The 21,791-nt window shown below is 43.1% G+C and overlaps 1 protein-coding gene across 3 annotated transcripts in view; it reads right to left on the bottom strand.

Moving 5' to 3' along the window:
* The window catches only part of VRK2 (VRK serine/threonine kinase 2), a 104,492-nt gene that overhangs the window by 22,468 nt on the left and 60,233 nt on the right, over nucleotides 1-21,791 (bottom strand). For all 3 annotated transcript variants that reach the window (XM_040429716.1, XM_040429714.1, XM_040429713.1), the window contains exons 9-10: nucleotides 14,858-14,978; nucleotides 2,019-2,077 (exon numbers count right to left, since the gene is read on the bottom strand). In XM_040429716.1, the coding sequence (XP_040285650.1) occupies nucleotides 2,019-2,077; nucleotides 14,858-14,978 (180 nt within the window). The remainder of the gene's footprint in view (nucleotides 1-2,018; nucleotides 2,078-14,857; nucleotides 14,979-21,791) is intronic.

Below are 21,791 nucleotides of genomic sequence, written 5' to 3'. Positions count from 1 at the left end.
GACAGATTTTTTTTCCATGACTTTAACCCTTGAATATGGGGTCATAGGCTCTATCACTACATAACAAAATAGATGTGTCATTAAAGGAGTTGTCCGGGCTTTTAATATTGATGATAGGTCATCAATAGAGGATCGGCGGGGGTCTGACGTCTGGCACATACAGCTGTAAGAGGAGACGGCGCATGCAGTGCCCACGTGTCGTCTCCCTTCTCTCTTCCTGTTTGCTGCTGATTTGCCATAAACATAGCAGCAGTGAGCAGGAAGAGAGAAGGGAGACGGCACGTGGGCACTGCGTGCACCGTCAACTCATACAGCGGATCGGCTGGACCCCCACCTATCTGATATTGATGACCTATCCTGAGGATATTATATTCAGTCCTCTTAAACAGCTTTTTCTAAGATTGCTTCTGGTTAAAAACTTTATAAAAACATTTCGCTAACATTGCACACTAGAAGCCAGAATTTTAATGATTAGGGTTCAGGGGATAATGTCTTTAAGAGATCTGTATAGACAGGATGACAGGCACTTACTGGTCTCTCACCCAGCTGTCCCAGTGAGAGACAGCAAAATCACTAAATTGAGGAATACTATGAGGAGAAAAACAAAAAACGAGACCCGTATTCACTATTTTAAAAGGGAATCTGTCAGCATGATCTTGGACTATTATCTGCTGTAATAAGTAGTACTGCAGATAAGGAGTCTAGATCGCTATTTTTTTTTATTTTCCTAATGCCCTCCATTCTCCCCACTGTCATTTAAAGCTCCTCTAAAACAAAATTGTCAGGACTGCTGTGCATGCGCCCAATAGTCCTCTCCAGTCTGTTAGCACAGCAGTATTTCAGTACAGCTTTCAGTGTGTGTGTGTGAAGGGGGGCATCTGGACTCCTTGCTGTACTACTCATGTATTACCAGAGATAACAGTCCAGGATCATGGTGACAGATTCCCTTTAAAACAGTGGTCTCATGAAGATGAGCCAAAGCAGTTGAAGCCGGCCCACTGATCAACTGATTACTGTTGTTCCGGGCTTCAAAAGCTGCTGCTGGCCATACATGTAGCATTACAGGCCAGCCAATCAGATAAGTGCCTGAGCATGTAGTACATGAACGTACCAGGTCCGCCAGGTGGCACTGTAATGACTACACTGATTGTTGGTGACCAGCCCTCCATCCCACTTTTGCAGAAAAATAAATAAAATGGGTAAAACTGAATGACCTATATACAATATGCTTAACATTTTCTAGAAAAAAAATACTCTTGGTAGTGATATTATAGTGAATCAGCTTCTACATGTTATTTAAGTATCACTAAGTATCTTACGAATCTGCACTCCCTTACCATTAGAAGGAGACTTCTACAACTGTGTATAATATATATATATATATATATATATATATATACAGTATTCTACAATAACTAAACTTTTTTACTTCTCCTTAATTGTTCAGGATGATGGGCTTGTTTTACTCTTGGTTATACAAGAGATTTTTTAAGGTATCCCTATGTGACAAACGAGCAGCCCCTTTGGCAACAAAGATGTTAAATGACTTTGGCCCCAGAGGGCACTGTAATGTTTATTACATTACCATATGGCGGTACAATTTTCTATTTGCATATGAGTTTTTGGCACTCTCTGAGATTGGAAAACACAAATTAATTTAATACCGCATGTTTATTGTGCGTATACACATTAGAATTGAAGAGATGAGCAATGGGATGTGGTTCGTTTTTAACATTTCGACACTGTGAGACTTGTTTTGTAGCAGAAACTCCTTAGTGTTTTCTTTCCCACTGAACAAACCTACCATGCTTCATGTATCACCTCTGACCATTGCTGTTAGACTGCGGCAGTATTAATAGGCCATTGTTACAGTTCATTACGTATACTCCTTGGAGCACAGGCAGATTCTTTGCATTTATGCGGCTTTCTATTGAGGTGAAACATTGGAGCTTAAACAATCTGCATCACATCTTGAGAAGAAAAAAAAAAAAAAAGATTTGCATTTACTGTATACTTACGGCATCCGTCTTCTCGACCAGACCATTCGAGGACAGAATGTGGAAGATCGTCCCATAGCCTATAAAATGACAATGACACACATTAATATTGTTATCGTATTTCAATCCTGTAAGGTCTAAATCAGGGATCAGAAACCTCCGGCACTCCAGCTGTTCTGAAGCTACAACTCCCAGAATCCTCCTTTAATTTCTGTGGGAGTTACAAGAACAGCCAACTACGGGTGCATGCTGGGAGTTGTAGTTTCACAGCAGCTGGAGTGCCAAAGGTTGCTGATCCCTGGTCTAAATATTCCCCATCCCTAAATGACTGGAAGGATTTCATGTTATAAAGGTTATAAGAGATAATACATTCTACAAACACTGGGAAAGTATTGCTATGTACTAATTTGTGGAAATCATGGTTGCATTCCTCAAAGCGGTATTCTCATCACGACATTTATGGCATAGCTACAGGATTTCAATTAAATGTGTGATACACGTTTCACCTCTGGGACTCATATGCGTCTCTAGAACGGAACTGCCTTGACACCCCCGCCCCCCACCATCTCACTACACCCACTGCAATTGGCTGCCAGTCGAGTTTACGCCGTTTCCGCAACTTCTATAGAAAATGATGTAGCATCGTGGGATACACTGTTTTCATAAACCTGCCCACATCCGGCAGTTGGATGTGGTGGCCAGTCACAAAGGGCAAGGCTGGACAAGGGACTCCCATTCTAGAGATGGCCTATGTCAGTGATGGCAAACCTTTTAGGGACAGAGTGCCCAAACTGTAACCCAAAACCCACTTATTTATCGCAAAGTGCCAACACAGCAATTTAAACCTGAATACTACAGTCTAATATAGTACATCTTCCATGTACTTTATCATTTCTCTATATAAGCCTGCCTACATTCAGTGCACTGCCCTGCGCTGATGAATGGCAGAGAAAGTCTAAGGCATAGTGGTACACCGTAGACTTTTTCCAGGATGCGGGTGCTCACAGAGAGAGGTCTGAGTGGCACCTCTGGCACCCGTGCCATAGGTTCGCCACCACTGGTTTAGGTGATTTAAAATAATCAGTCTCTAATAACTATAACTTTGTGAATATACTGATGAGAAAATAAAAGTGAAAAAAAAAAAAAGGAAATTAAAGGGGTTGTCCGGCCTTCATAAAAGTGATGGCCGATCCTCTGGGGATAGGCCATTAGTAGCTGATAAGTGGGGGGTCCAGCAACTCACACCCCAGCCAATCAGCTGTTCTGTATAGCTCAGTCACCAGAGGTAGGTGCCGTAAATACACCTATGGGAGCAGTGCTGCAGTGACGAGCGTTGTCCACTACAATGTTGACGGTGCAGGGTAGTTCTGGCGCCAACTTCTAGTGAGTGAGCAACACAGACCAGCTGATTGGAGAAGGTGGGGTGTGCTGGACACCATTGATGAGCTATCGATGGCCTATCTAGAGTACAGGCCACCACTTTAAAAAGGCTGGTCAACTCCTTTAACACTGAAACTATAATAGACAGCAGTTGTTTTTGTTGTTGTTTTTTTTTTTTTTTTTTTTTTGGGGGGGGGTGTCTTCTGCACATTGAGTGTGACTGTGACGGAACACAACATTTCAACACTTTAACAAAATACCCCACTAAAGTGCGCATATGGGGTGAATACAAAGGGGATTTTGCTGTAACAGGAGAAAGATTGCAGCTTGTTTTAAAAGGTACTTAGGCCAATTTATCGAAAGCCCGAATGTTCGCGAACTTTCTGTGAATTATTTATATCGGATCCATTGCTATACAAACAAGTGGTATTTAAAAGGAACACGTATATACGGTTCCTGTTATGGACATAGACCAACAGAGGCTCGATCTTAGTGTGGAAGCATTGTTGCAATAATCGCATGTTGTAAGAGATACAAGATTACGAATATAACAATTCGAATATATTAGGATTTGACTATTGTTGCGAATATTTTATTCTTCTGTTTTATCTAGGTGTGTAAACAATTTTACCAACTACTTGTTTATTAGGTATTTACTGTTATAGTGGGATTGTTTTTATTAATGAATTGACTCCATTTCAAGTACAAAAGTTTTTGTTGTGAATCCAGAGAGAGTGCCAATCCTCATTTGTACTATTTTTTAACTGTGTGAGCGGGTGAACCATACTGATTTGAGCACCTGCATCCTGCTGGTGAACAGGTGAGCCACCCTTTTCATTCCATTACACAACAAAACAGATTGCACCCGCGTTCGCAGACAAAACTGACTGAACTTGCTTGCGAAATGGTGCAAATTTCACTGAACGCACCCTGAACGCATCCGGAGCCAATCCGTCACGCTCGTGTGAAAGAGGGCCAAGATAAAAAATAATAAAATGACATTTGCATTAGTGGCACCATATTCCGAAACAACTACTGTCTTATTTCAGCAACAGAGCTGTGTGACAGCTTGCTGATATTTTCATTGGTAACATTTTGGGGTTACATATGACTTTTCAATCATTTCATTTTTTATTTCTTGGCTACAGACTCTCTTTAAGCATTCATAAGCTTATTTACTTAGTCTACACAGTAATACTTCTGTAATGCAGTGCATTATGCCTTTCAGCATAACAACCTATTAGTCCTTCCTCTAGCACGATGGGGGGACAGAAGTTGATTTCGACGAAGTCCCTCCGTCTGACCATTTTGATGCCGCAGTCACTATTGACCATGGCATCCAAGTGGTGTATTGGCCAGAATCCGTTAGCTCCAATTCTAGTTGTTGCAGCAGGAGCCTAACTGTAAATCACAAAACGTACATGAATGAAAGGTGTGGAATATCGTTCATTCATCACACGCCTCTCAGTCACTTGAATAGGACAGAATTGCAGTACAAAACACAGGGAGTTCGTTATTTTGCCAAAGTTGCTCAATTTTTTTTATTTTACATCCGGTGAGACAAAAGTGCTCAAGGTTAAAATGTTGTATATACTATACATTCTCTTTAGATTCCCCAAATTAAACTATTTCGGTATTGACTGAATTCTATAGAAGTCCACCCAATAACTTTGCTGAGAATTGGGAAAGTAAAACTGTCACAGGCTCCTACTTTCATGCACTGTGAAAGAAACAAGTCCACGGCCATGTGACACAGCGCAATATGACATCAATTAAAAAGTAAGAAATACAGAAAATACTACAACTATGCTTGAGAATTTCAAAATATTGCCATCTTGTGACTGTTATAGCACATAGTCAGAGCCTATTAGCTGCCTGCAGTCACACCCATGTTAAAGTCATTTGTAACGGATATAAGAACAGCATTTTTGTCGATTACTCTGTATTAGAAAATTGCTGAATCCCTCCACACATAGATTTGCACTGGCGTTATTAAAAAAAAAAAAAAAAAACAATCAAAAAATTGCCAGAATAATGCCATGCATTTATTTTTTGGGCCACCTGTGTTTTTTTGCCACTTTTTTGTGCATGTTTTTCCAGACATTTTTAGTAGTGTGCAGTAGGGGAGTGTCAGAGCTAGCTGAGAGCCTGAGCCTGATAAAACTGCTTCCACACTGCTTCTGAAGAGCTGAGAAGCTTCTGTTTGTCTTTTAGGCCTCATGCACACGACCGTTGTTGTGGTCCGCATCCGAGCCGCATTTTTTGTGGCTCGGGTGTGGACCCATTCACTTCAATGGGGCCAGCAAAAGATGCGGACAGCACTCAGTGTGCTGTCCGCATCCGTTGCTCCGTTCCGTGGCCCCGCAAAAAAAAATATAGCATGTCCTATTCTTGTCAGTTTTGCGGACAAGAATAGGCATTTCTACAATGGGCCACCCGTTCTGCAAATTGCGGAAGGCACACGGACGGCTTCCGCGGTTTGCGGACCGCAAAAAAACGGAACGGTCGTGTGCATGAGGCCCAAGTGTGATGTCTCCCTCTTTAATCAGCTTTCTGAGCTCCCTAGAAAAAAAAATAAAAAATAGTGGGAAGTAAGGTCACTAAGGTACAGTGCACAGAACGGAGACACCCCTGCTTCTGAGAGAAATGAATATAGCTGTGCCATTCTGATAGCCCCATATTTCTGCTCTCTCCCTCCATCTCAAATAATGCTGCAGCTGCATCCCCCTCCTCCATGTCTTCAACTCACTGCTTAGACAGCCTGAAAATAGATACTCTTAGGTTTTCTCTCCTAACATCATTGTGACTCACCTCCGCTAAAGTTGCAATTTCAAAAAAAGGGGAACACCTGGAAGTAAAAGAGGTGGGGCCTGCCATTTGAATGGGCCCTGCAACACATACAGTAGCTCTGATGTTTTTTTATGTTGTAGCCCGTGATTGTGACTTCTGCTTATAATCTGCCTCTTGTGATTATAATTTAACAGGAATAGTTCCCTCATTTGTAGCTCCCCCCCCCCCCCCCCCAAGGACCAGATGGCAGACATTTTTGTGAACTGTACAGTATCCACATTTTTTTTTTTTTTTTTTTTAGAGGTGTAATAAAAAAAATGCAACAATGCATTGTACAAAGAGCAGATGAATGGGATGAGCCAAACAGAAACGGTAGCTTATGTGAGGGTGTAACAATTGTGAGGATATATATAGTTCCTTCATAAATAGATTTGGCAGTGGAATGCGGTCAAGAGGTCTCCTATTAGTCTTTGCCAATATTCTTCCATCTTCCACAGTTCTAGTATCTTCCTTGTACAAGAGATTACGGTAATATTGTGATTACAAAGCAAATGGAGGGTTTCTAAAACTGTCAGCCTTGGCACTGAACTGGGATATAAAATGGTGCGCTGTTTAAAGGGAATTGTTCAGTGTGTTCCGTTTTTGTGCGTTCTTTATCCTTTTCCAATGATATTCACTTTTATATTCATATATGTATTATTCATGGTAAGAGGCTTAAATTCATAAATAATAAGAGCAAAGAAGAAGGAGTCATTCTGATTCTTCTAACTCAGTGCATTTAATGTTGAGATTACCATTTTTTAAAGTCATATAAACAACAAAAGGGGGGAAAAAAAGGTTAACCTTTCGATTTTGGTTCCGTATATTAATTTTAGACATTTTCTGGATGAAGTCTGTCCAAAATTAAATCTTCAAATTAACAGCGAGAATATGATCAATATTTAAACAGCATATCCGTCCTTACCCCAACGTACGATATGAGGGGCCGATTTCACCATGAGTTAACCACTTAGAGGACAGCAACTACATGCATGTGGATGCCAACCATAAGAAATTAATCTACACTATAAAAGGTTATCTGTCTTTCACTTCTATCTCTCCATCTACTATCCATCTCTTCATCTACTATCTATTATAATTTATTATTAAAGCGCCATTCGTTCCATGGTGCTGTACATACATAATGCAGACAATTGCACTAAGCATGAACAAGACGGGTTACAAACTGGTAGAGAAGGAGAGAGGGCCCTGCCCGTGAGGGCTTACAATCTACAAGATCTACCTCTCCATCTATCTCTCATTTCTATCCATCTACTGTTTATCTTTCTCTCCATCTATCTCTCTAATCTCTATCTATCTCTTCTACCTCTCCATCTATCTAACTCTTCATCTAATATCAATTTCTTCATGTACTATCTATCACTTCATCTATCTCTGTCTCTCCTTCTACTATCTATCAATCAATCAAGCTTTACTGGCATGTCTAAAATTATACATTAGTATTGCCAAAGCATGTGGGAAATAGGGGGTTGAGACATGGGGACACACCTGGGGTCGATGTATAGGAGTCCGTGGCATATCACATTCCTCTCAGTCTGTGGCAGTATTGTGCTGCTATGTCCACAGTGTTCGCTTCCTCTCCCCGTAGGATGGGCAGTTTCTCTTCCTCCTCCATGGAGCTGAAGTCTGGGAGTAGATCAGAGAGTCTCCTGGATGTGCCTCACTGCTGAGTATTAGGGACAGTATATCAGGAAGTGGGCCCCATCCTCCACCACCTCCAGGTGGCACTGCTGGCACAGTCTGCTTTCTCTAGGCATGTAGCTCTGTCAATGCCGTCCAGATTCAACGGCCAGGCTGTGGGCGCTCAGTCTGTAGCGGCTCAGGATTTTCAAGTCTCTGGAGTTCCCTAGTTTCTCCGGATATGGGGCCAGTTTGTAGTCTCTTTGCAGGTTGTGGTACACTGTCAGCTTCTGGGATGCTCTCACCTCCTTCCTCCATTCACTGACGTATTCCTCTCGTCTCTGGTTTACTGTGTTCCTGATCCTGGCTTTTGTGAGGTGGTGTGTGGTGATTTTCTGGTCGGGCTGGGTTTCAGTAAGTTGATTTGGGGTTTTTGCCTTGCCCGGGATCCCTTGGTGTAGCAAGGCTTTATGGTGATGGGTGCCTTCACTACTACCATGTAGATGGCCTCAGAATGATAGCGCCCTCTTCTGGATTGTAAATTGTAGAGGGAATCTGCCCAGCTCCCCTCGACAGGCACTGTTAGGTGCTCCGATGGACCTGGAGGAGATTCTTACAGAATTCCAGATGGAATATTTCTGTTGGGCTGGAATCCCATCTTGACCAGTCGGGGTACCTGTGAGGGCCCCAGACTTCACTGCCATACAGGAAGATTGGTGCAATGATGGAGTCAAAGATTTTAAGCCAGACCCTCACGGGTGCTTTGAGGTGGTACAGTCATCTTCTGATGTTGTAGAAGGTCTTGCATGCTTTGTCTTTCAGCTTCTCAATGGTTGATTTGAAGCTCCCAGTTTGGTCAATTATCAGGCCCAGGAAGGTGTACCTGTTAGTGGCTTTAAGAGGGCGGACTTTGTTTTCCTTCTCTGGACCACCACAGTGTTGGTCTTTTTTAAATTGATGGAAAGCGCCCATGTGGTGCTGAATTTCTCCAGAATGACTAGCTGGTCTTGGAGACCTTTCTCAGTTGGGAGAGTTTTAGAAGGTCATCCACATACAGGAGAAATTTCACCTCAGTGTCATGGATAATGAGACCTGGTGTTGAGGAGGTCTCCAGAGCCACTGCCAGCTCGTTGATGTAAATGTTAAAGAGAGTTGAACTGAGGTTGCAGCCCTGTCTGACTCCTCGGCTCTGCTGGAAGTAAGCCGTTCTTTTCCCATTTACCTTCACGCTGCATCGGTTCTTTGTGTAGGAGCTTTTGATGACGTTGTATGTCTTTCCTCTTATTCCGCTCTCCAACAGCTTCAGGAGCAATCCTGGGTGCCACACCAAGTCAAAGGCCTTTTTGAAGTCCACGAAACAACCGTATAGCTTTCCCTGCTTTGTGTTGTGGACATGGCTCTGGATGAGGCGGTGCAGGGTGTAGACGTGGTCTGTGGTGCAGTGGTTTGGCATGAACCCTGCTTGGCTTTTACCGAGTACATTGTGCTGGGCGAGAAAGCAGAGGATTGTCTGGTTCAGGATACTGTTAAATAGTTTACCCATATTGCTGCTGGCAAATGTTCATCGGTAGTTGGCCAGGTCATACCTGTCCCCGCTCTTGTGTATTGGGGTTATGACACCTTGGTTCCAGGCTTGGTGGAAGTAGCCAGCACTTAGCACAATGTTGTACATTTTTGCTATGGCTGCCTGTATTGCTGGTGGGCTGTACTTAATCATTTCGGGTGGGATGCCATCTGTGCCGCTGGCTTTATTACCTCTTAGGCCTCATGCACACGACCGTTGTGTGCATCCGTGGCCGTTGTGCCGTTTTCCGTTTTTTTTCGCGGACCCATTGACTTTTAATGGGTCCGTGGAAAAATCGGAAAATGCACCGTTTTGCAGCCGCATCAGTGATCCGTGTTTCCTGTCCGTCAAAAAAATAGGACCTGTCCTATTTTTTTGACGGACAACGGTTCACGGACACATTCAAGTCAATAGGTCCGTGAAAGAACACGGATGCACACAAGATTGGCATCCACGTCCGTGATCCGTGGCCGTAGGTTACTTTCATACAGATGGATCCGAAGATCCGTCTGTATGAAAGCTTTTTCAGAGCTGAGTTTTCACTTCGTGAAAACTCATATCCGACAGTATATTCTAACACAGAGGCGTTCCCATAGTGATGGGGACGCTTCTAGTTAGAATATACTACGAACTGTGTACATGACTGCCCCCTGCTGCCTGGCAGCACCCGATCTCTTACAGGGGGCTGCGATCCGCACAATTAACCCCTCAGGTGCAGCACCTGAGGGGTTAATTGTGCATATCATAGCCCCCTATAAGAGATCAGGGGCTGCCAGGCAGCAGGGGGCAGACCCCCCTCCCTCCCCAGTTTTAATTTCATTGGTGGCCAGTGCGGCCCCCCCCCCCCGCCTCCCCTCCCTCTATTGTATTATTTTCATTGGTGGCACAGTGTGCGGCCCCCCCCCCCCCGGCCCCCCCTCCCTCCCTCCCTCCCTCTATTGTATTATTTTCATTGGTGGCACAGTGTGCGGCCCCCCCTCCTTCCCTCTATTGTATTATTTTCATTGGTGGCACAGTGTGCAGACCCCCCCCCTCCCTCCCTCTATTGTATTATTTTTATTGGTGGCACAGTGTGCGGCCCCCCCTCCCTCCCTCTATTGTATTATTTTCATTGGTGGCACAGTGTGGGGCCTCCCCTCCCCCCCCCCCCCCGATCATTGGTAGCAGCGGAGAGTTCTGATCGGAGTCCCAGTTTAATCGCTGGGGCTCCGATCGGTAACCATGGCAACCAGGACGCTACTGCAGTCCTGGTTGCCATGGTTACTTAGCAATATTAGAAGCATCATACTTACCTGCTGCGCTGTCTGTGACCGGCCGGGAGCTCCTCCTACTGGTAAGTGACAGATCATTAAGCAATGCGCCGCACAGACCTGTCACTTACCAGTAGGAGGAGCTCCCGGACGGTCACAGACAGCGCAGCAGGTAAGTATGATGCTTCTAATATTGCTAAGTAACAATGGCAACCAGGACTGCAGTAGCGGCCTGGTTGCCATGGTTACCAATCAGAGCCCCAGCGATTAAACTGGGACTCCGATCGGAACTCTCCGTTGCCACCAATGATCGGGGGGGGGGGGGGGGAGAGGGGAGGCCGCACACTGGCCACCAATGATATTAATACAATAGAGGGAGGGGGCGCCGGGGGGGGCCGCACACTGGCCACCAATGAAATTAATACAATAGAGGGAGGGAGGGGGGGGGCCGAGAGGGGTCTGCCCCCTGCTGCCTGGCAGCCCCTGATCTCTTACAGGGGACTATGATAAGCACAATTAACCCCCCTCAGGTGCGGCACCTGAGGGGTTAATTGTGCGGATCACAGCCCCCTGTAAGAGATCGGGTGCTGCCAGGCAGCAGGGGGCAGTCATGTACACAGTTCTTAATATATTCTAACTTGAAGCGTCCCCATCACCATGGGAACGCCTCTGTGTTAGAATATACTGTCGGATCTGAGTTTCACGATCTAACTCATATCCGATGTTATATTCTAACATAGAGGCGTTCCCATGGTGATGGGGACGCTTCAAGTTAAAATATACCATCGGATTGGAGAAAACTCTGATCCGATGGTATAGGGACTCCTGATTTTACATTGAAAGTCAATGGGGACGGATCCGTTTGCAATTGCACCATATTGTGTCAACGTCAAACGGATCCGTCCCTATTGACTTGCATTGTAATTCAGGACAGATCAGTTTGGCTCCGCACGGCCAGGCGGACACCAAAACAACTTTTTTTTCATGTCCGTGGATCCTCCAAAAATCAAGGAAGACCCACGGATGAAAAAACGGTCATGAATCACGGACCTACGGACCCAGTTTTTGCGGACCTTAAAAAAAAAACGGTCGTGTGCAGGAGGCCTTATGGTTGATATTCTCTCTGATATCTCCTGCAGTGTTATGGGTGATTCTAGTGGGTTTTGGAAATCTTAAAGTATCTCTTCCATGCTCTTCAGTTTTTACCTCATTTGTTCTTGGTCTGGGTTACGTTCTTCTTTTGGGATGTCTCTGTAGAGGTCTCTGAAATACTGGAGCCAGATGTTGCCATTCTGAATATGGAGGTTGTTTTTCTTCTCATTTGTACCAGGGTAATTCCATAGTTCCACGAGTTCGGGAAATGTATTTTTACAGTACAAATTAAATTATGAAGTCTCGTGAGACTTCGCAAAGCAATAACTTCGGCTCATCAGAGCCAATACATTCTAATAGTGTACAGAGCTCCATTTGCATTTTTGTCACATCGGTTTCTTTAAAGTTCTTCCTTGAATTGAATGAAGTCTCTTTCTAATTGAGATAAACAGTCTCTGAGAATGCCGTGTGTTGGGTGGGAAGCATCCTCACCTAAAGCCTCAGGGGTGGTCTTTGGGAGGTTGTCTCTGGTTTTTCTTCTGACTTGTATTTTTGGGCCAGGTTTTTGATATGAGGAAAGGTTCTTTCAAACTGATAGTTGTCCTCATTGCCTTCTATCATGATGGTGCCAGTGTTGTATAGATTTATGGTGAAAAAAAGAAGTGGACTCTTTATTCACCCTTACTACGATCTATATCTCCATCCATCTATCTCTTCATCTCTCTCTTTCTATGTCTCTATAATATATTGTACACACACAGGATGTAGGCACAGGACCTGCATGTATATAGGGCGGTTTTGCAAGGCTATAATCTGGTATTGCCATTAGGAAAAAAGAAATTGTGGGGAGAAACAATAAACAATTGATAATAACAGCTCATTTATATGATGTATTTATGTATATATATATATATATATATATATATATATATATATACACAGTACAGACCAAAAGTTTGGACACACCTTCTCATTCAAAGAGTTTTCTTTATTTTCATGACTATGAAAATTGTAGATTCACACTGAAGGCATCAAAACTATGAATTAACACATGTGGAATTATATACATAACAAACAAGTGTAAAACAACTGAAAATATGTCATATTCTAGGTTCTTCAAAGTAGCCACCTTTTGCTTTGATTACTGCTTTGCACACTCTTGGCATTCTCTTGATGAGCTTCAAGAGGTAGTCCCCTGAAATGGTTTTCACTTCACAGGTGTGCCCTGTCAGGTTTAATAAGTGGGATTTCTTGCCTTATAAATGGGGTTGGGACCATCAGTTGCGTTGAGGAGAAGTCAGGTGGATACACAGCTGAATAGACTGTTAGAATTTGTATTATGGCAAGAAAAAAGCAGCTAAGTAAAGAAAAACTAGTGGCCATCATTACTTTAAGAAATGAAGGTCAGTCAGTCAGCCGAAAAATTGAAAATAAGGGCTATTTGACCATGAAGGAGAGTGATGGGGTGCTGCGCCAGATGACATGGCCTCCACAGTCCCCGGACTTGAACCCATTCGAGATGGTTTGGGGTGAGCTGGACCGCAGAGTGAAGGCAAAAGGGCCAACAAGTGCTAAGCATCTCTGGGAACTCCTTCAAGACTGTTGGAAGACCATTTCAGGGGACTACCTCTTGAAGCTCATCAAGAGAATGCCAAGAGTGTGCAAAGCAGTAATCAAAGCAAAAGGTGGCTACTTTGAAGAACCTAGAATATGACATATTTTCAGTTGTTTCACACTTGTTTGTTATGTATATAATTCCACATGTGTTAATTCATAGTTTTGATGCCTTCACAGTCATGAAAATAAAGAAAACTCTTTGAATGAGAAGGTGTGTCCAAACTTTTGGTCTGTACTGTATATATAAATTTTGAGCACATGGTAAAGACTATCCGATCTTTTTACATGTATGTGTTTATCTTTAATCCATCACCACCATCAGAATTTGGCAAAAAAAAAAATCATGTTGCTTGGATATCCTGTAATTCAGGTGACAAGTTAGTTTTTGTCAGTACTGCCAATAAGGCAACATTCACACAGTGCGTATTTGTAAACAAATACCAGGAGTAGGTCCAGGACACTGAAGAGACACAAATCCTTCCTTTCTCTCTGCAGGTTCCACTCCCAGTTGTGGCTTGCAAACACTGAGGCAGAACACTGACCAAAACAGTACAGTGTGAAAGTGGACTTAGATTGCTTTAGTCTTAAAATGCAGTAATCACAGCCGCTGATTAAGCTTTGATAATAATGTACCACCCTGTGACATGAAGACCTGTGACTAGTTTAATAAGATGAAATATGCTAGGACAGGCCAGTCAGTGTAGGGTTAATTTAAAAAGCAAGATGTAAGAAATCTCTGCCTGTGAAAACCGAATGACCAAACAATCACGTTAATCTACATTATCCCATACTCGTACCTCCTAATGAGCCTTCCACTGCCTAGAATATTCTCGGAATGAAGAATGAATAGAATGCGAGGAAAAGTTATAGAAATAATACTGCTTTAGACAGCAATGCACAACGGTATATCTGAAGGGGGCTTATCAGTATATGATACCTTAAGGACTTTACAACTGGTGCAGTGACCGATTCCAACGAGTGCTCTTAAAGAACAGTAATTTCCATCAAATTCCAATCATCTGAACCTTTTTGCTTTTTTATTGGATGAAATCGCCTATTAAGATTACTTTTTTTCTAGCCATTCATGTGCAAATATTTTGGTCTGATGAAATCTGCCGTTATACAAACCAATATTTTAGGATTACACTGTAGAAGCCCACCCTAACGACGTACCTGAATAAAGCATTAGTGCTGTGTAAGGCCATGTTCACACATTGATTTTTCTCTGTAGGTTTTTTTGCTATTGTACAAAGTACACAAAATTATTTCCTGCCAAAAAAACTATGAAAAAGAGAGGCAAAATCTGCCAAAAACAATAAAAGGCAAAATCTGCAGTGAAAACACCACATCTGAACATACCGTAAAGAAGGGGGAAAACCAAATTTAACAGAAGTTTTTTAACAAATTATGTTATTCTCATGGCTACACTATTGCGATAATATTTACACCCAACACTATATTTTGGCATTTTATTTTTTAAACCATACTTTGTTTTGGAAGCCAGGACAGTAGAAGGATCTCGTAAGCTCTGCTCCCAGGGTAGTTTCCCACATATCCAGTGGAGCATACAGTATGCGAGGATTTCCAGGTCCCCTCGTCTGGATGGGGCTAGGAGAGAGAGGGAAAAAAAATAAGAGGGGATGTTAGAAACTGATGGAGTATCAGAATACATTTTTGGAGGAATGCACGATTAGTGATGAAATATGAAAAAGTAAAATGGGCAAAGTGTTTTGTTTGTTCAGCTGTATTAAAAGTAAAAACGCCCAGTCGTTCTGGCTTTACACCACAGACGACCGAGTGACTTGTTGCTGCAGAAAGGCAGGGTCAGTTTTCTTACCTCCTCTAACTTCATCCTTCCTCAGTCTAGCCTGTCACATGAACTTGATCCCCATGGCCTCTGACATGATCCAGACAGCCCATAACCCAGCACCAACACTTTCTCAAAGAGCCAGGCAGTAAAAACAAAGAAAGAAATGTCTGCAGCTAAATTGCTAACACATGTTCCAGGAAGTCCATGGGGTCTACACTGGTCATACAGAGACCATTTGAGTGCAGACTAAACATTGATGGCCTTTCCTGTTCCATCATGTTCAAAATGTTCAACCTGAAAGATAAGACAAAACTGCCATCTAGTGTAGAAGAGCTGAAGTCCTCGAGCTCCGTCTCCAGCGTACTGTGCATTGCAGCCAAACAATACACTTACTTTTCCAGCATTAATATTACCTAGCAGACATCAAAAAATAAACGGCGCCGGCTGACCCAAATTTTTCACCCTTAATAGAACCGTAAGAAATTATTTTTTTAAGGTTGCATTTTTCACTTACGTAAAAGACAATAATTGCTTAAAACAAAGAGAACATGGCTAGGAAATAGTTAAACCCCTGAAAAAGGTAAATAAAAAAAAAACAAAATAAAAAATTTGCAGTGTGCAGATCTTCATTATTCCATGTTTAGGAAGTTCTGCTTTATATGCGAGATACAAACTGGCTGATATACGCACCTATGAAAGTTGCTCACAAAATATTTCCAGCCGTAATTTAAAATTTGTTTTATTGTGTTATGAATATTTGGAGTGCGGCTTCTCGGGAGAAGGAGGCGAGCTATGTATCAATCACTAAGGCGAGATGTATATTTTATCTGCCGTTGCGATCGGAGAGAAAGATGTAATCTCTTCCTCTGCTGCTTGTGGTTGTTAAACTTGCAGCATAGTTTATGGGCTTTCGTTAAGTGAATTCGAGAAAAGTCACTCAGCAAACTTATCTTTTCATTTAAAAAGTCACCTATTAAAAGCGGTAGTGCCGACACATCATAACTGCTCTCTGTTACTGTGCATACGTTATTATGGAATCAGGGGACGAGATTAGCTTTTACACACACACACACACATACTCCATCTAAACTCCTATTAGGCTATGCGATTATTAAAGGCCCTTCAGCCTAACAGAATGCTCCTCGGTCCCATGGGTGCCGTTTATTTTCTGCACTGGCTTCAACAACGTCCTAATGCAAGACTTGGCTCTCATATTAAAATAAAAACACAATCTCCACCACTTGCTGTTCTGTAGCGATTTTATCAGTCGTAAATCTCCCATTAACTGTGGAATAACTCCATTCATACACATGTGTTCACAAGTTCTTTTTCCATCACGGCAATACCAGATTACAGCCTTGTAAAACCGGCCATTTGCTCGCAGATCCTGTGCATACATCCTGTGAGTGTGTGTGTGTCTGGGTGTATATGTATGCTAAAAGGATGGATAGATTAGATAGAGGAATAGATATGAGATAGATAGGATAGATAGATAGATAGATAGATAGATAGATAGATAGATAGATAGATAGATAGATATGAGATAGATAGATAGATATGAGATAGATATGAGACAGATAGATAGATAGATAGATAGATAGATAGATAGATAGATAGATAGATAGATAGATAGGAGATAGATAGATAGACAGATAGATAGATAGATAGATAGATAGATAGACAGATAGGAGATAGATAGATAGATAGATAGATAGATAGATAGATAGATAGATAGATAGATATGAGATAGATAGATAGGAGATAGATAGATAGATAGATAGACAGATAGGAGATAGATAGATAGATAGATAGGAGATAGATAGATAGATAGATAGACAGATAGATAGATAGATAGATAGATAGATAGATAGATAGATATGAGATAGATAGATAGGAGATAGATAGATAGATGCAAATCCTCAAGAGGTCTTTAGCCCCAATGCCATTATATGAAAATGGCCCATCTACCAAACGTCAAGGTGGCTTCTCATCAGATGGGACCTACTCTAACACGGAGTGTCCAGCTCCATTGTAACTCTGATTAAAAGCACCAGGCAGGTGGGCGGGAGTGCTAAGTTCCACAGAGGATGCCTACTCCTCTACTATATATACATAATCAAAAAAAGGAACAAGTCCTCCAGAGATAATGGATTTAAAAGCAGGTGCAAGCTACCATAGCAACTATGTAGAAAAATGTAGAAAGGCCCGACATATTTTTGATCAATTATTACGCGCTAAGAGCTTCTACTCCGCTTAATAGTAAGTATGGTAGTCATGTATTTGACCCTGTTCACACATTCACCTGTTTATCCACCATTAGAGCATTTAGTGGTGTGCTGCTACTTATTTGTTTTTCTAGATAGATAGGAAATAGATGATAGTAAAATATATATGAAAATATAGAAATACATAGCACCATATGTACATAAATAAGTACTATAAATTATCTGTAATTATCGTTGCTTATGGTTTTGTACCACATTCCAATGCCATGGAAAGGAACAATTCATTGTGGTTATAGCAACCATATGAATAAATGAAAGCTAGTATGACATACTGTACTAGCTATTCAGATGATAAAATAAAACTAAAGGGTATATAGAGTAAGATTATAGGCAAAGTATAAACATACATCTATCACCACAAGGCCTCATTCACACTTATCTCTTCAGAACCCATATTGTTTACATATGTAAGATACCCTGATTATGAAACCAAGTTATTCTATGTAGATGTCCACACTTCCATGTTTCTATATGACTGTTCCTTTGATTGAGCCAATCTGTCATCTCGAGAAGCTCTTGCCTCCAACCTTAAGTTTAGTCCTTATTTCTTCCACCTGCTGCTTGAGAGCACGCTTAGACTTCTCCAGCTCATAGACGTTCTTCCCGACGTCATCCTTTGAGCTTATGAGATCTTCTATCTCTGCTCTGAGTTGCCTGTTCAGCCTCTCAAATACATCTCGCGCCTCAAGCGATTCTTCAAGGGTTGTAGCGAAGGAGAGGGCCTTGGTCTCCTTCTCCCGAGCATCAGTCTCCGCTCGGTCACATTCCTCGGCATACCGGGCCGAGGCGTTTTTCTCTTCAGCCAGGAGCTGGTCAAACTTCTTCTGTTTCTTCTCCAATTAGACACAATTTGTCTCTGGTGGTCCAGGTCCACCATTTTATCACACAACTCTTGATCAAGTTGAGCAATCCTGGCTTCCAACTGTCTTTTCTCCTCCAAGAGAGCAGATTTTCCTAAGATGCTGTTTGAGACCTCATCAGCCAGCTCATCTCTTTCATGCTCCGCATAACGTCTGGATCGCTCAGAAGCTGCAAGTTCCTCTTGAAGTTGGAGAATTTCCGCTTCTATTTGTGACTCTAGATCAGGGGTAGGCAACCTCCGGCACTCCAGGTGTTGTGAAACTACAACTCCCAGCATGCATACTTGCTCTGCTCTTCTCAGAACTCTCATAGAAATGAATGGAGCCTGCTGGGAATTGTAGTTTCACAACAGCTGGAGTGCCGGAGGTTGCTGATCCCTGCTCTAGATCCTTTAGTTAATTCATCTCTTTCTGAGTCTCCTCCTTTGACTCTTCTGGAGCTTTTTGCAGTTGCTCTGCGAGAACAGTTAGTCCATTTCTTTAGTGTATCTAGGGACTGTGAGGAGCAGGCAAAAACATCTTCAAATTTGCATCCGTACTGACCTGTCAGGTCATCTATCACTGCCTGGGCATGGGTCTCAGACGCTAGGCTGACGTCTCCCCACTTAACTCTCATCAGGTATATCTGTCGCCTGGTCGCTACTAGTAACCACCTTAGTTTCGTAGTACCTTGACATGGCAGCCTCACTCTCTGAGTTGCTATTAGTCACAGCACATATCTCACATATACCACTAATGTCATTATCAATTTTGACCTCTGGGTCCACACATGAGCTAATCCCCACCTTGGACATTTTTTTATTAACCATAGAACACCGTAGAGACTGCATATCCACCTCTGGTACATGCGGTATACCCTCTGGCCCTGCCACATTTTCCTGCACATTTTTCACAGTGGGTTCCCCCAGCTGTGTTCTCTCCACATTTATCAGCACTTCTGCATCATTAACATTTTTACCCCCAGTGGGCTCTTCTCCCCTGACCACAACCTGCAAGGGAAGAGGCATGTCATCATCATCACATATTTCACATGACATCACATTTTCATTATGCATTTCCGCAAACTTGGCACAACCGCTTTGCACCTTATCAACACCATTGTTTTCAATGTGTTTTTCCCTTACACTCTCATTTAAAGGGATAGGTACAGGTTCTGCAGGAGTTACATCACTTTCTGCAGAAGTGTTTCCATTTCGCCACAAGTCCCAAAACAAGGGGAGATCCCGGCCAAACATTTCCTCATGCATGAGCCCTTTTCTAATATCAAGTTCACAAGTCCCAGTTCTTACTTGCGTCTCACCCTCAGTGAGAGCCACAGGATAGACTTTGCTATCCGTATGAACGTCCTGCACATAGTCCCCAGCTACACAAGCAATAATAGGAACAGTCTTATCCACAGACGTCACGGGTTCATCAGTCCCAGGCGATGAGGGAGCTCCAGGAACATCTCCCCCGAGATCACCATCCTTCTCTAGAAACTAGAAAACTTCTTCCTTTGACTCCTGGTCACCTGACTCCGGGCCATAGGACAATCAGGTGCACACTTTTTGACTTGACTGCATCTCCAGCAGCACTCTCTCTGCTGCGGGACAGCTGCACGCAGTCGTGGTTGGTTGCTCCCTGCAACAGCCTTATGGCACCTCCGCACTTCCTCTCTAGGACTCAGTACACACTGGCCGTAAACACTTGAACTCTGGAGAGCCGCACTGCTCTCCATCTCACTCTCTTCCTGTCAGTTGCCCTTGGCAACAGCATACACCACCTTCTCTAGAACTCCAGGTACATCACCGACACCTTGGACTTTTACAAAGTGTCCCCTCAGTGTTGAAGACTTAGTCTCCAGGGCCAACTGCAGTTGCACCCCCAAAGCTTCCTTCTCTGCCTCCAAGCGCATCCTGAGAACCTGCAGTTCTTGGTTCCTGGTCACGAGGTCACTACCCAGTTCCTCAGCACAGCGGTTACCATGGGAAACGCCTTGGGTTAGAACGTCTCTTTGTCTGTCCAACCCGCCCATGAGCTTTTCCTGCTCCTGTTACCACATCACTTGCCTTTGGCTAGCCTTCAGATTGGCCCGCATCAGCTGCTTGGTGAACTCCTCCATCCACCCCATAGCAACAGACAGTACTCTAGCAACACAGAAAAAAAATAAAACATTTCCACAGGTCAGTCTCTTACTTGGGCTTCCGGCCCTTTTCCTAATTATTAGGAACACCATACTAATACGGTGTTTTGCCTTCAGAACTGCCTTAATTCTACGTGGCATTGCTTCAACAAGGTGCTGATAGCATTCTTTAGAAATGTTGGCCCATATTGATAGGATAGCATCTTGCAGTTGATGGAGATTTGAGGGATGCACATCCAGGGCACGAAGCTCCCGTTCCACCACATCCCAAAGATGCTCTATTGGGTTGAGATCTGGTGACTGTGGGGGCCATTTTAGTACAGTGAACTCATTGTCATGTTCAAGAAACCAATGATTCGAGCTTTGTGACATGGTGCATTATCCTGCTGGAAGTAGCCATCAGAGGATGGATACATGTTCTCATTCTGTTTACGCCAAATTCGGACTCTACCATTTGAATGTCTCAACAGAAATCGAGACTCATCAGACCAGGCAACATTTTTCCAGTCTTCAACAGTCTAATTTTGGTGAGCTCGTGCAAATTGTAGCCTCTTTTTCCTATTTGTAGTGGAGATGAGTGGTACCCGGTGGGGTCTTCTGCTGTTGTAGCCCATCCGCCTCAAGGTTGTGCGTGTTGTGGCTTCACAAATGCTTTGCTGCATACCTCGGTTGTAACGAGTGGTTATTTCAGTCAACGTTGCTCTTCTATCAGCTTGAATCAGTCGGCCCATTCTCCTCTGACCTCTAGCATCCACAAGGCATTTTTGCCCACAGGACTGCCGCATACTGGATGTTTTTCCCCTTTCACACCATTCTTTGTAAACCCTAAAAATGGTTGTGCGTGAAAATCCCAGTAACTGAGCAGATTGTGAAATACTCAGACCGGCCCGTCTGGCACCAACAACCATGCCACGCTCAAAATTGCTTAAATCACCTTTCTTTCCCATTCTGACATTCAGTTTGGAGTTCAGGAGATTGTCTTGACCAGGACCACACCCCTAAATGCATTGAAGCAACTGCCATGTGATTGGTTGACTAGATAATTGCATTAATGAGAAATAGAACAGGTGTTCCTAATAATTCTTTAGGCGAGTTTATATGTACGTGAGTGAATGCGGCTCCTTGCCGCATCCTCACGTGCATGTACGTGAAGTGATCTGCACCCACCTGATCCGCAGCACGAGCCCGAATGTTACCGATAGCCGGGCCCCTGCTGCATCCGCCGGCATCACCGCACACACACGTCACTATGTGAGACGCTGACAGTTCAATTCAGTACAATACAGAATGTATTGTACTCCTCAGAGACTCCTCAGGTGAACGCTGTCAAAAAAGTAAAATAAA

The sequence above is a fragment of the Bufo bufo genome, chromosome 4, assembly GCF_905171765.1.
Source record: "Bufo bufo chromosome 4, aBufBuf1.1, whole genome shotgun sequence".
Classification (NCBI taxonomy): Eukaryota; Metazoa; Chordata; class Amphibia; order Anura; family Bufonidae; genus Bufo; species Bufo bufo.
This window is presented reverse-complemented; position numbering and strand designations above follow the sequence as displayed.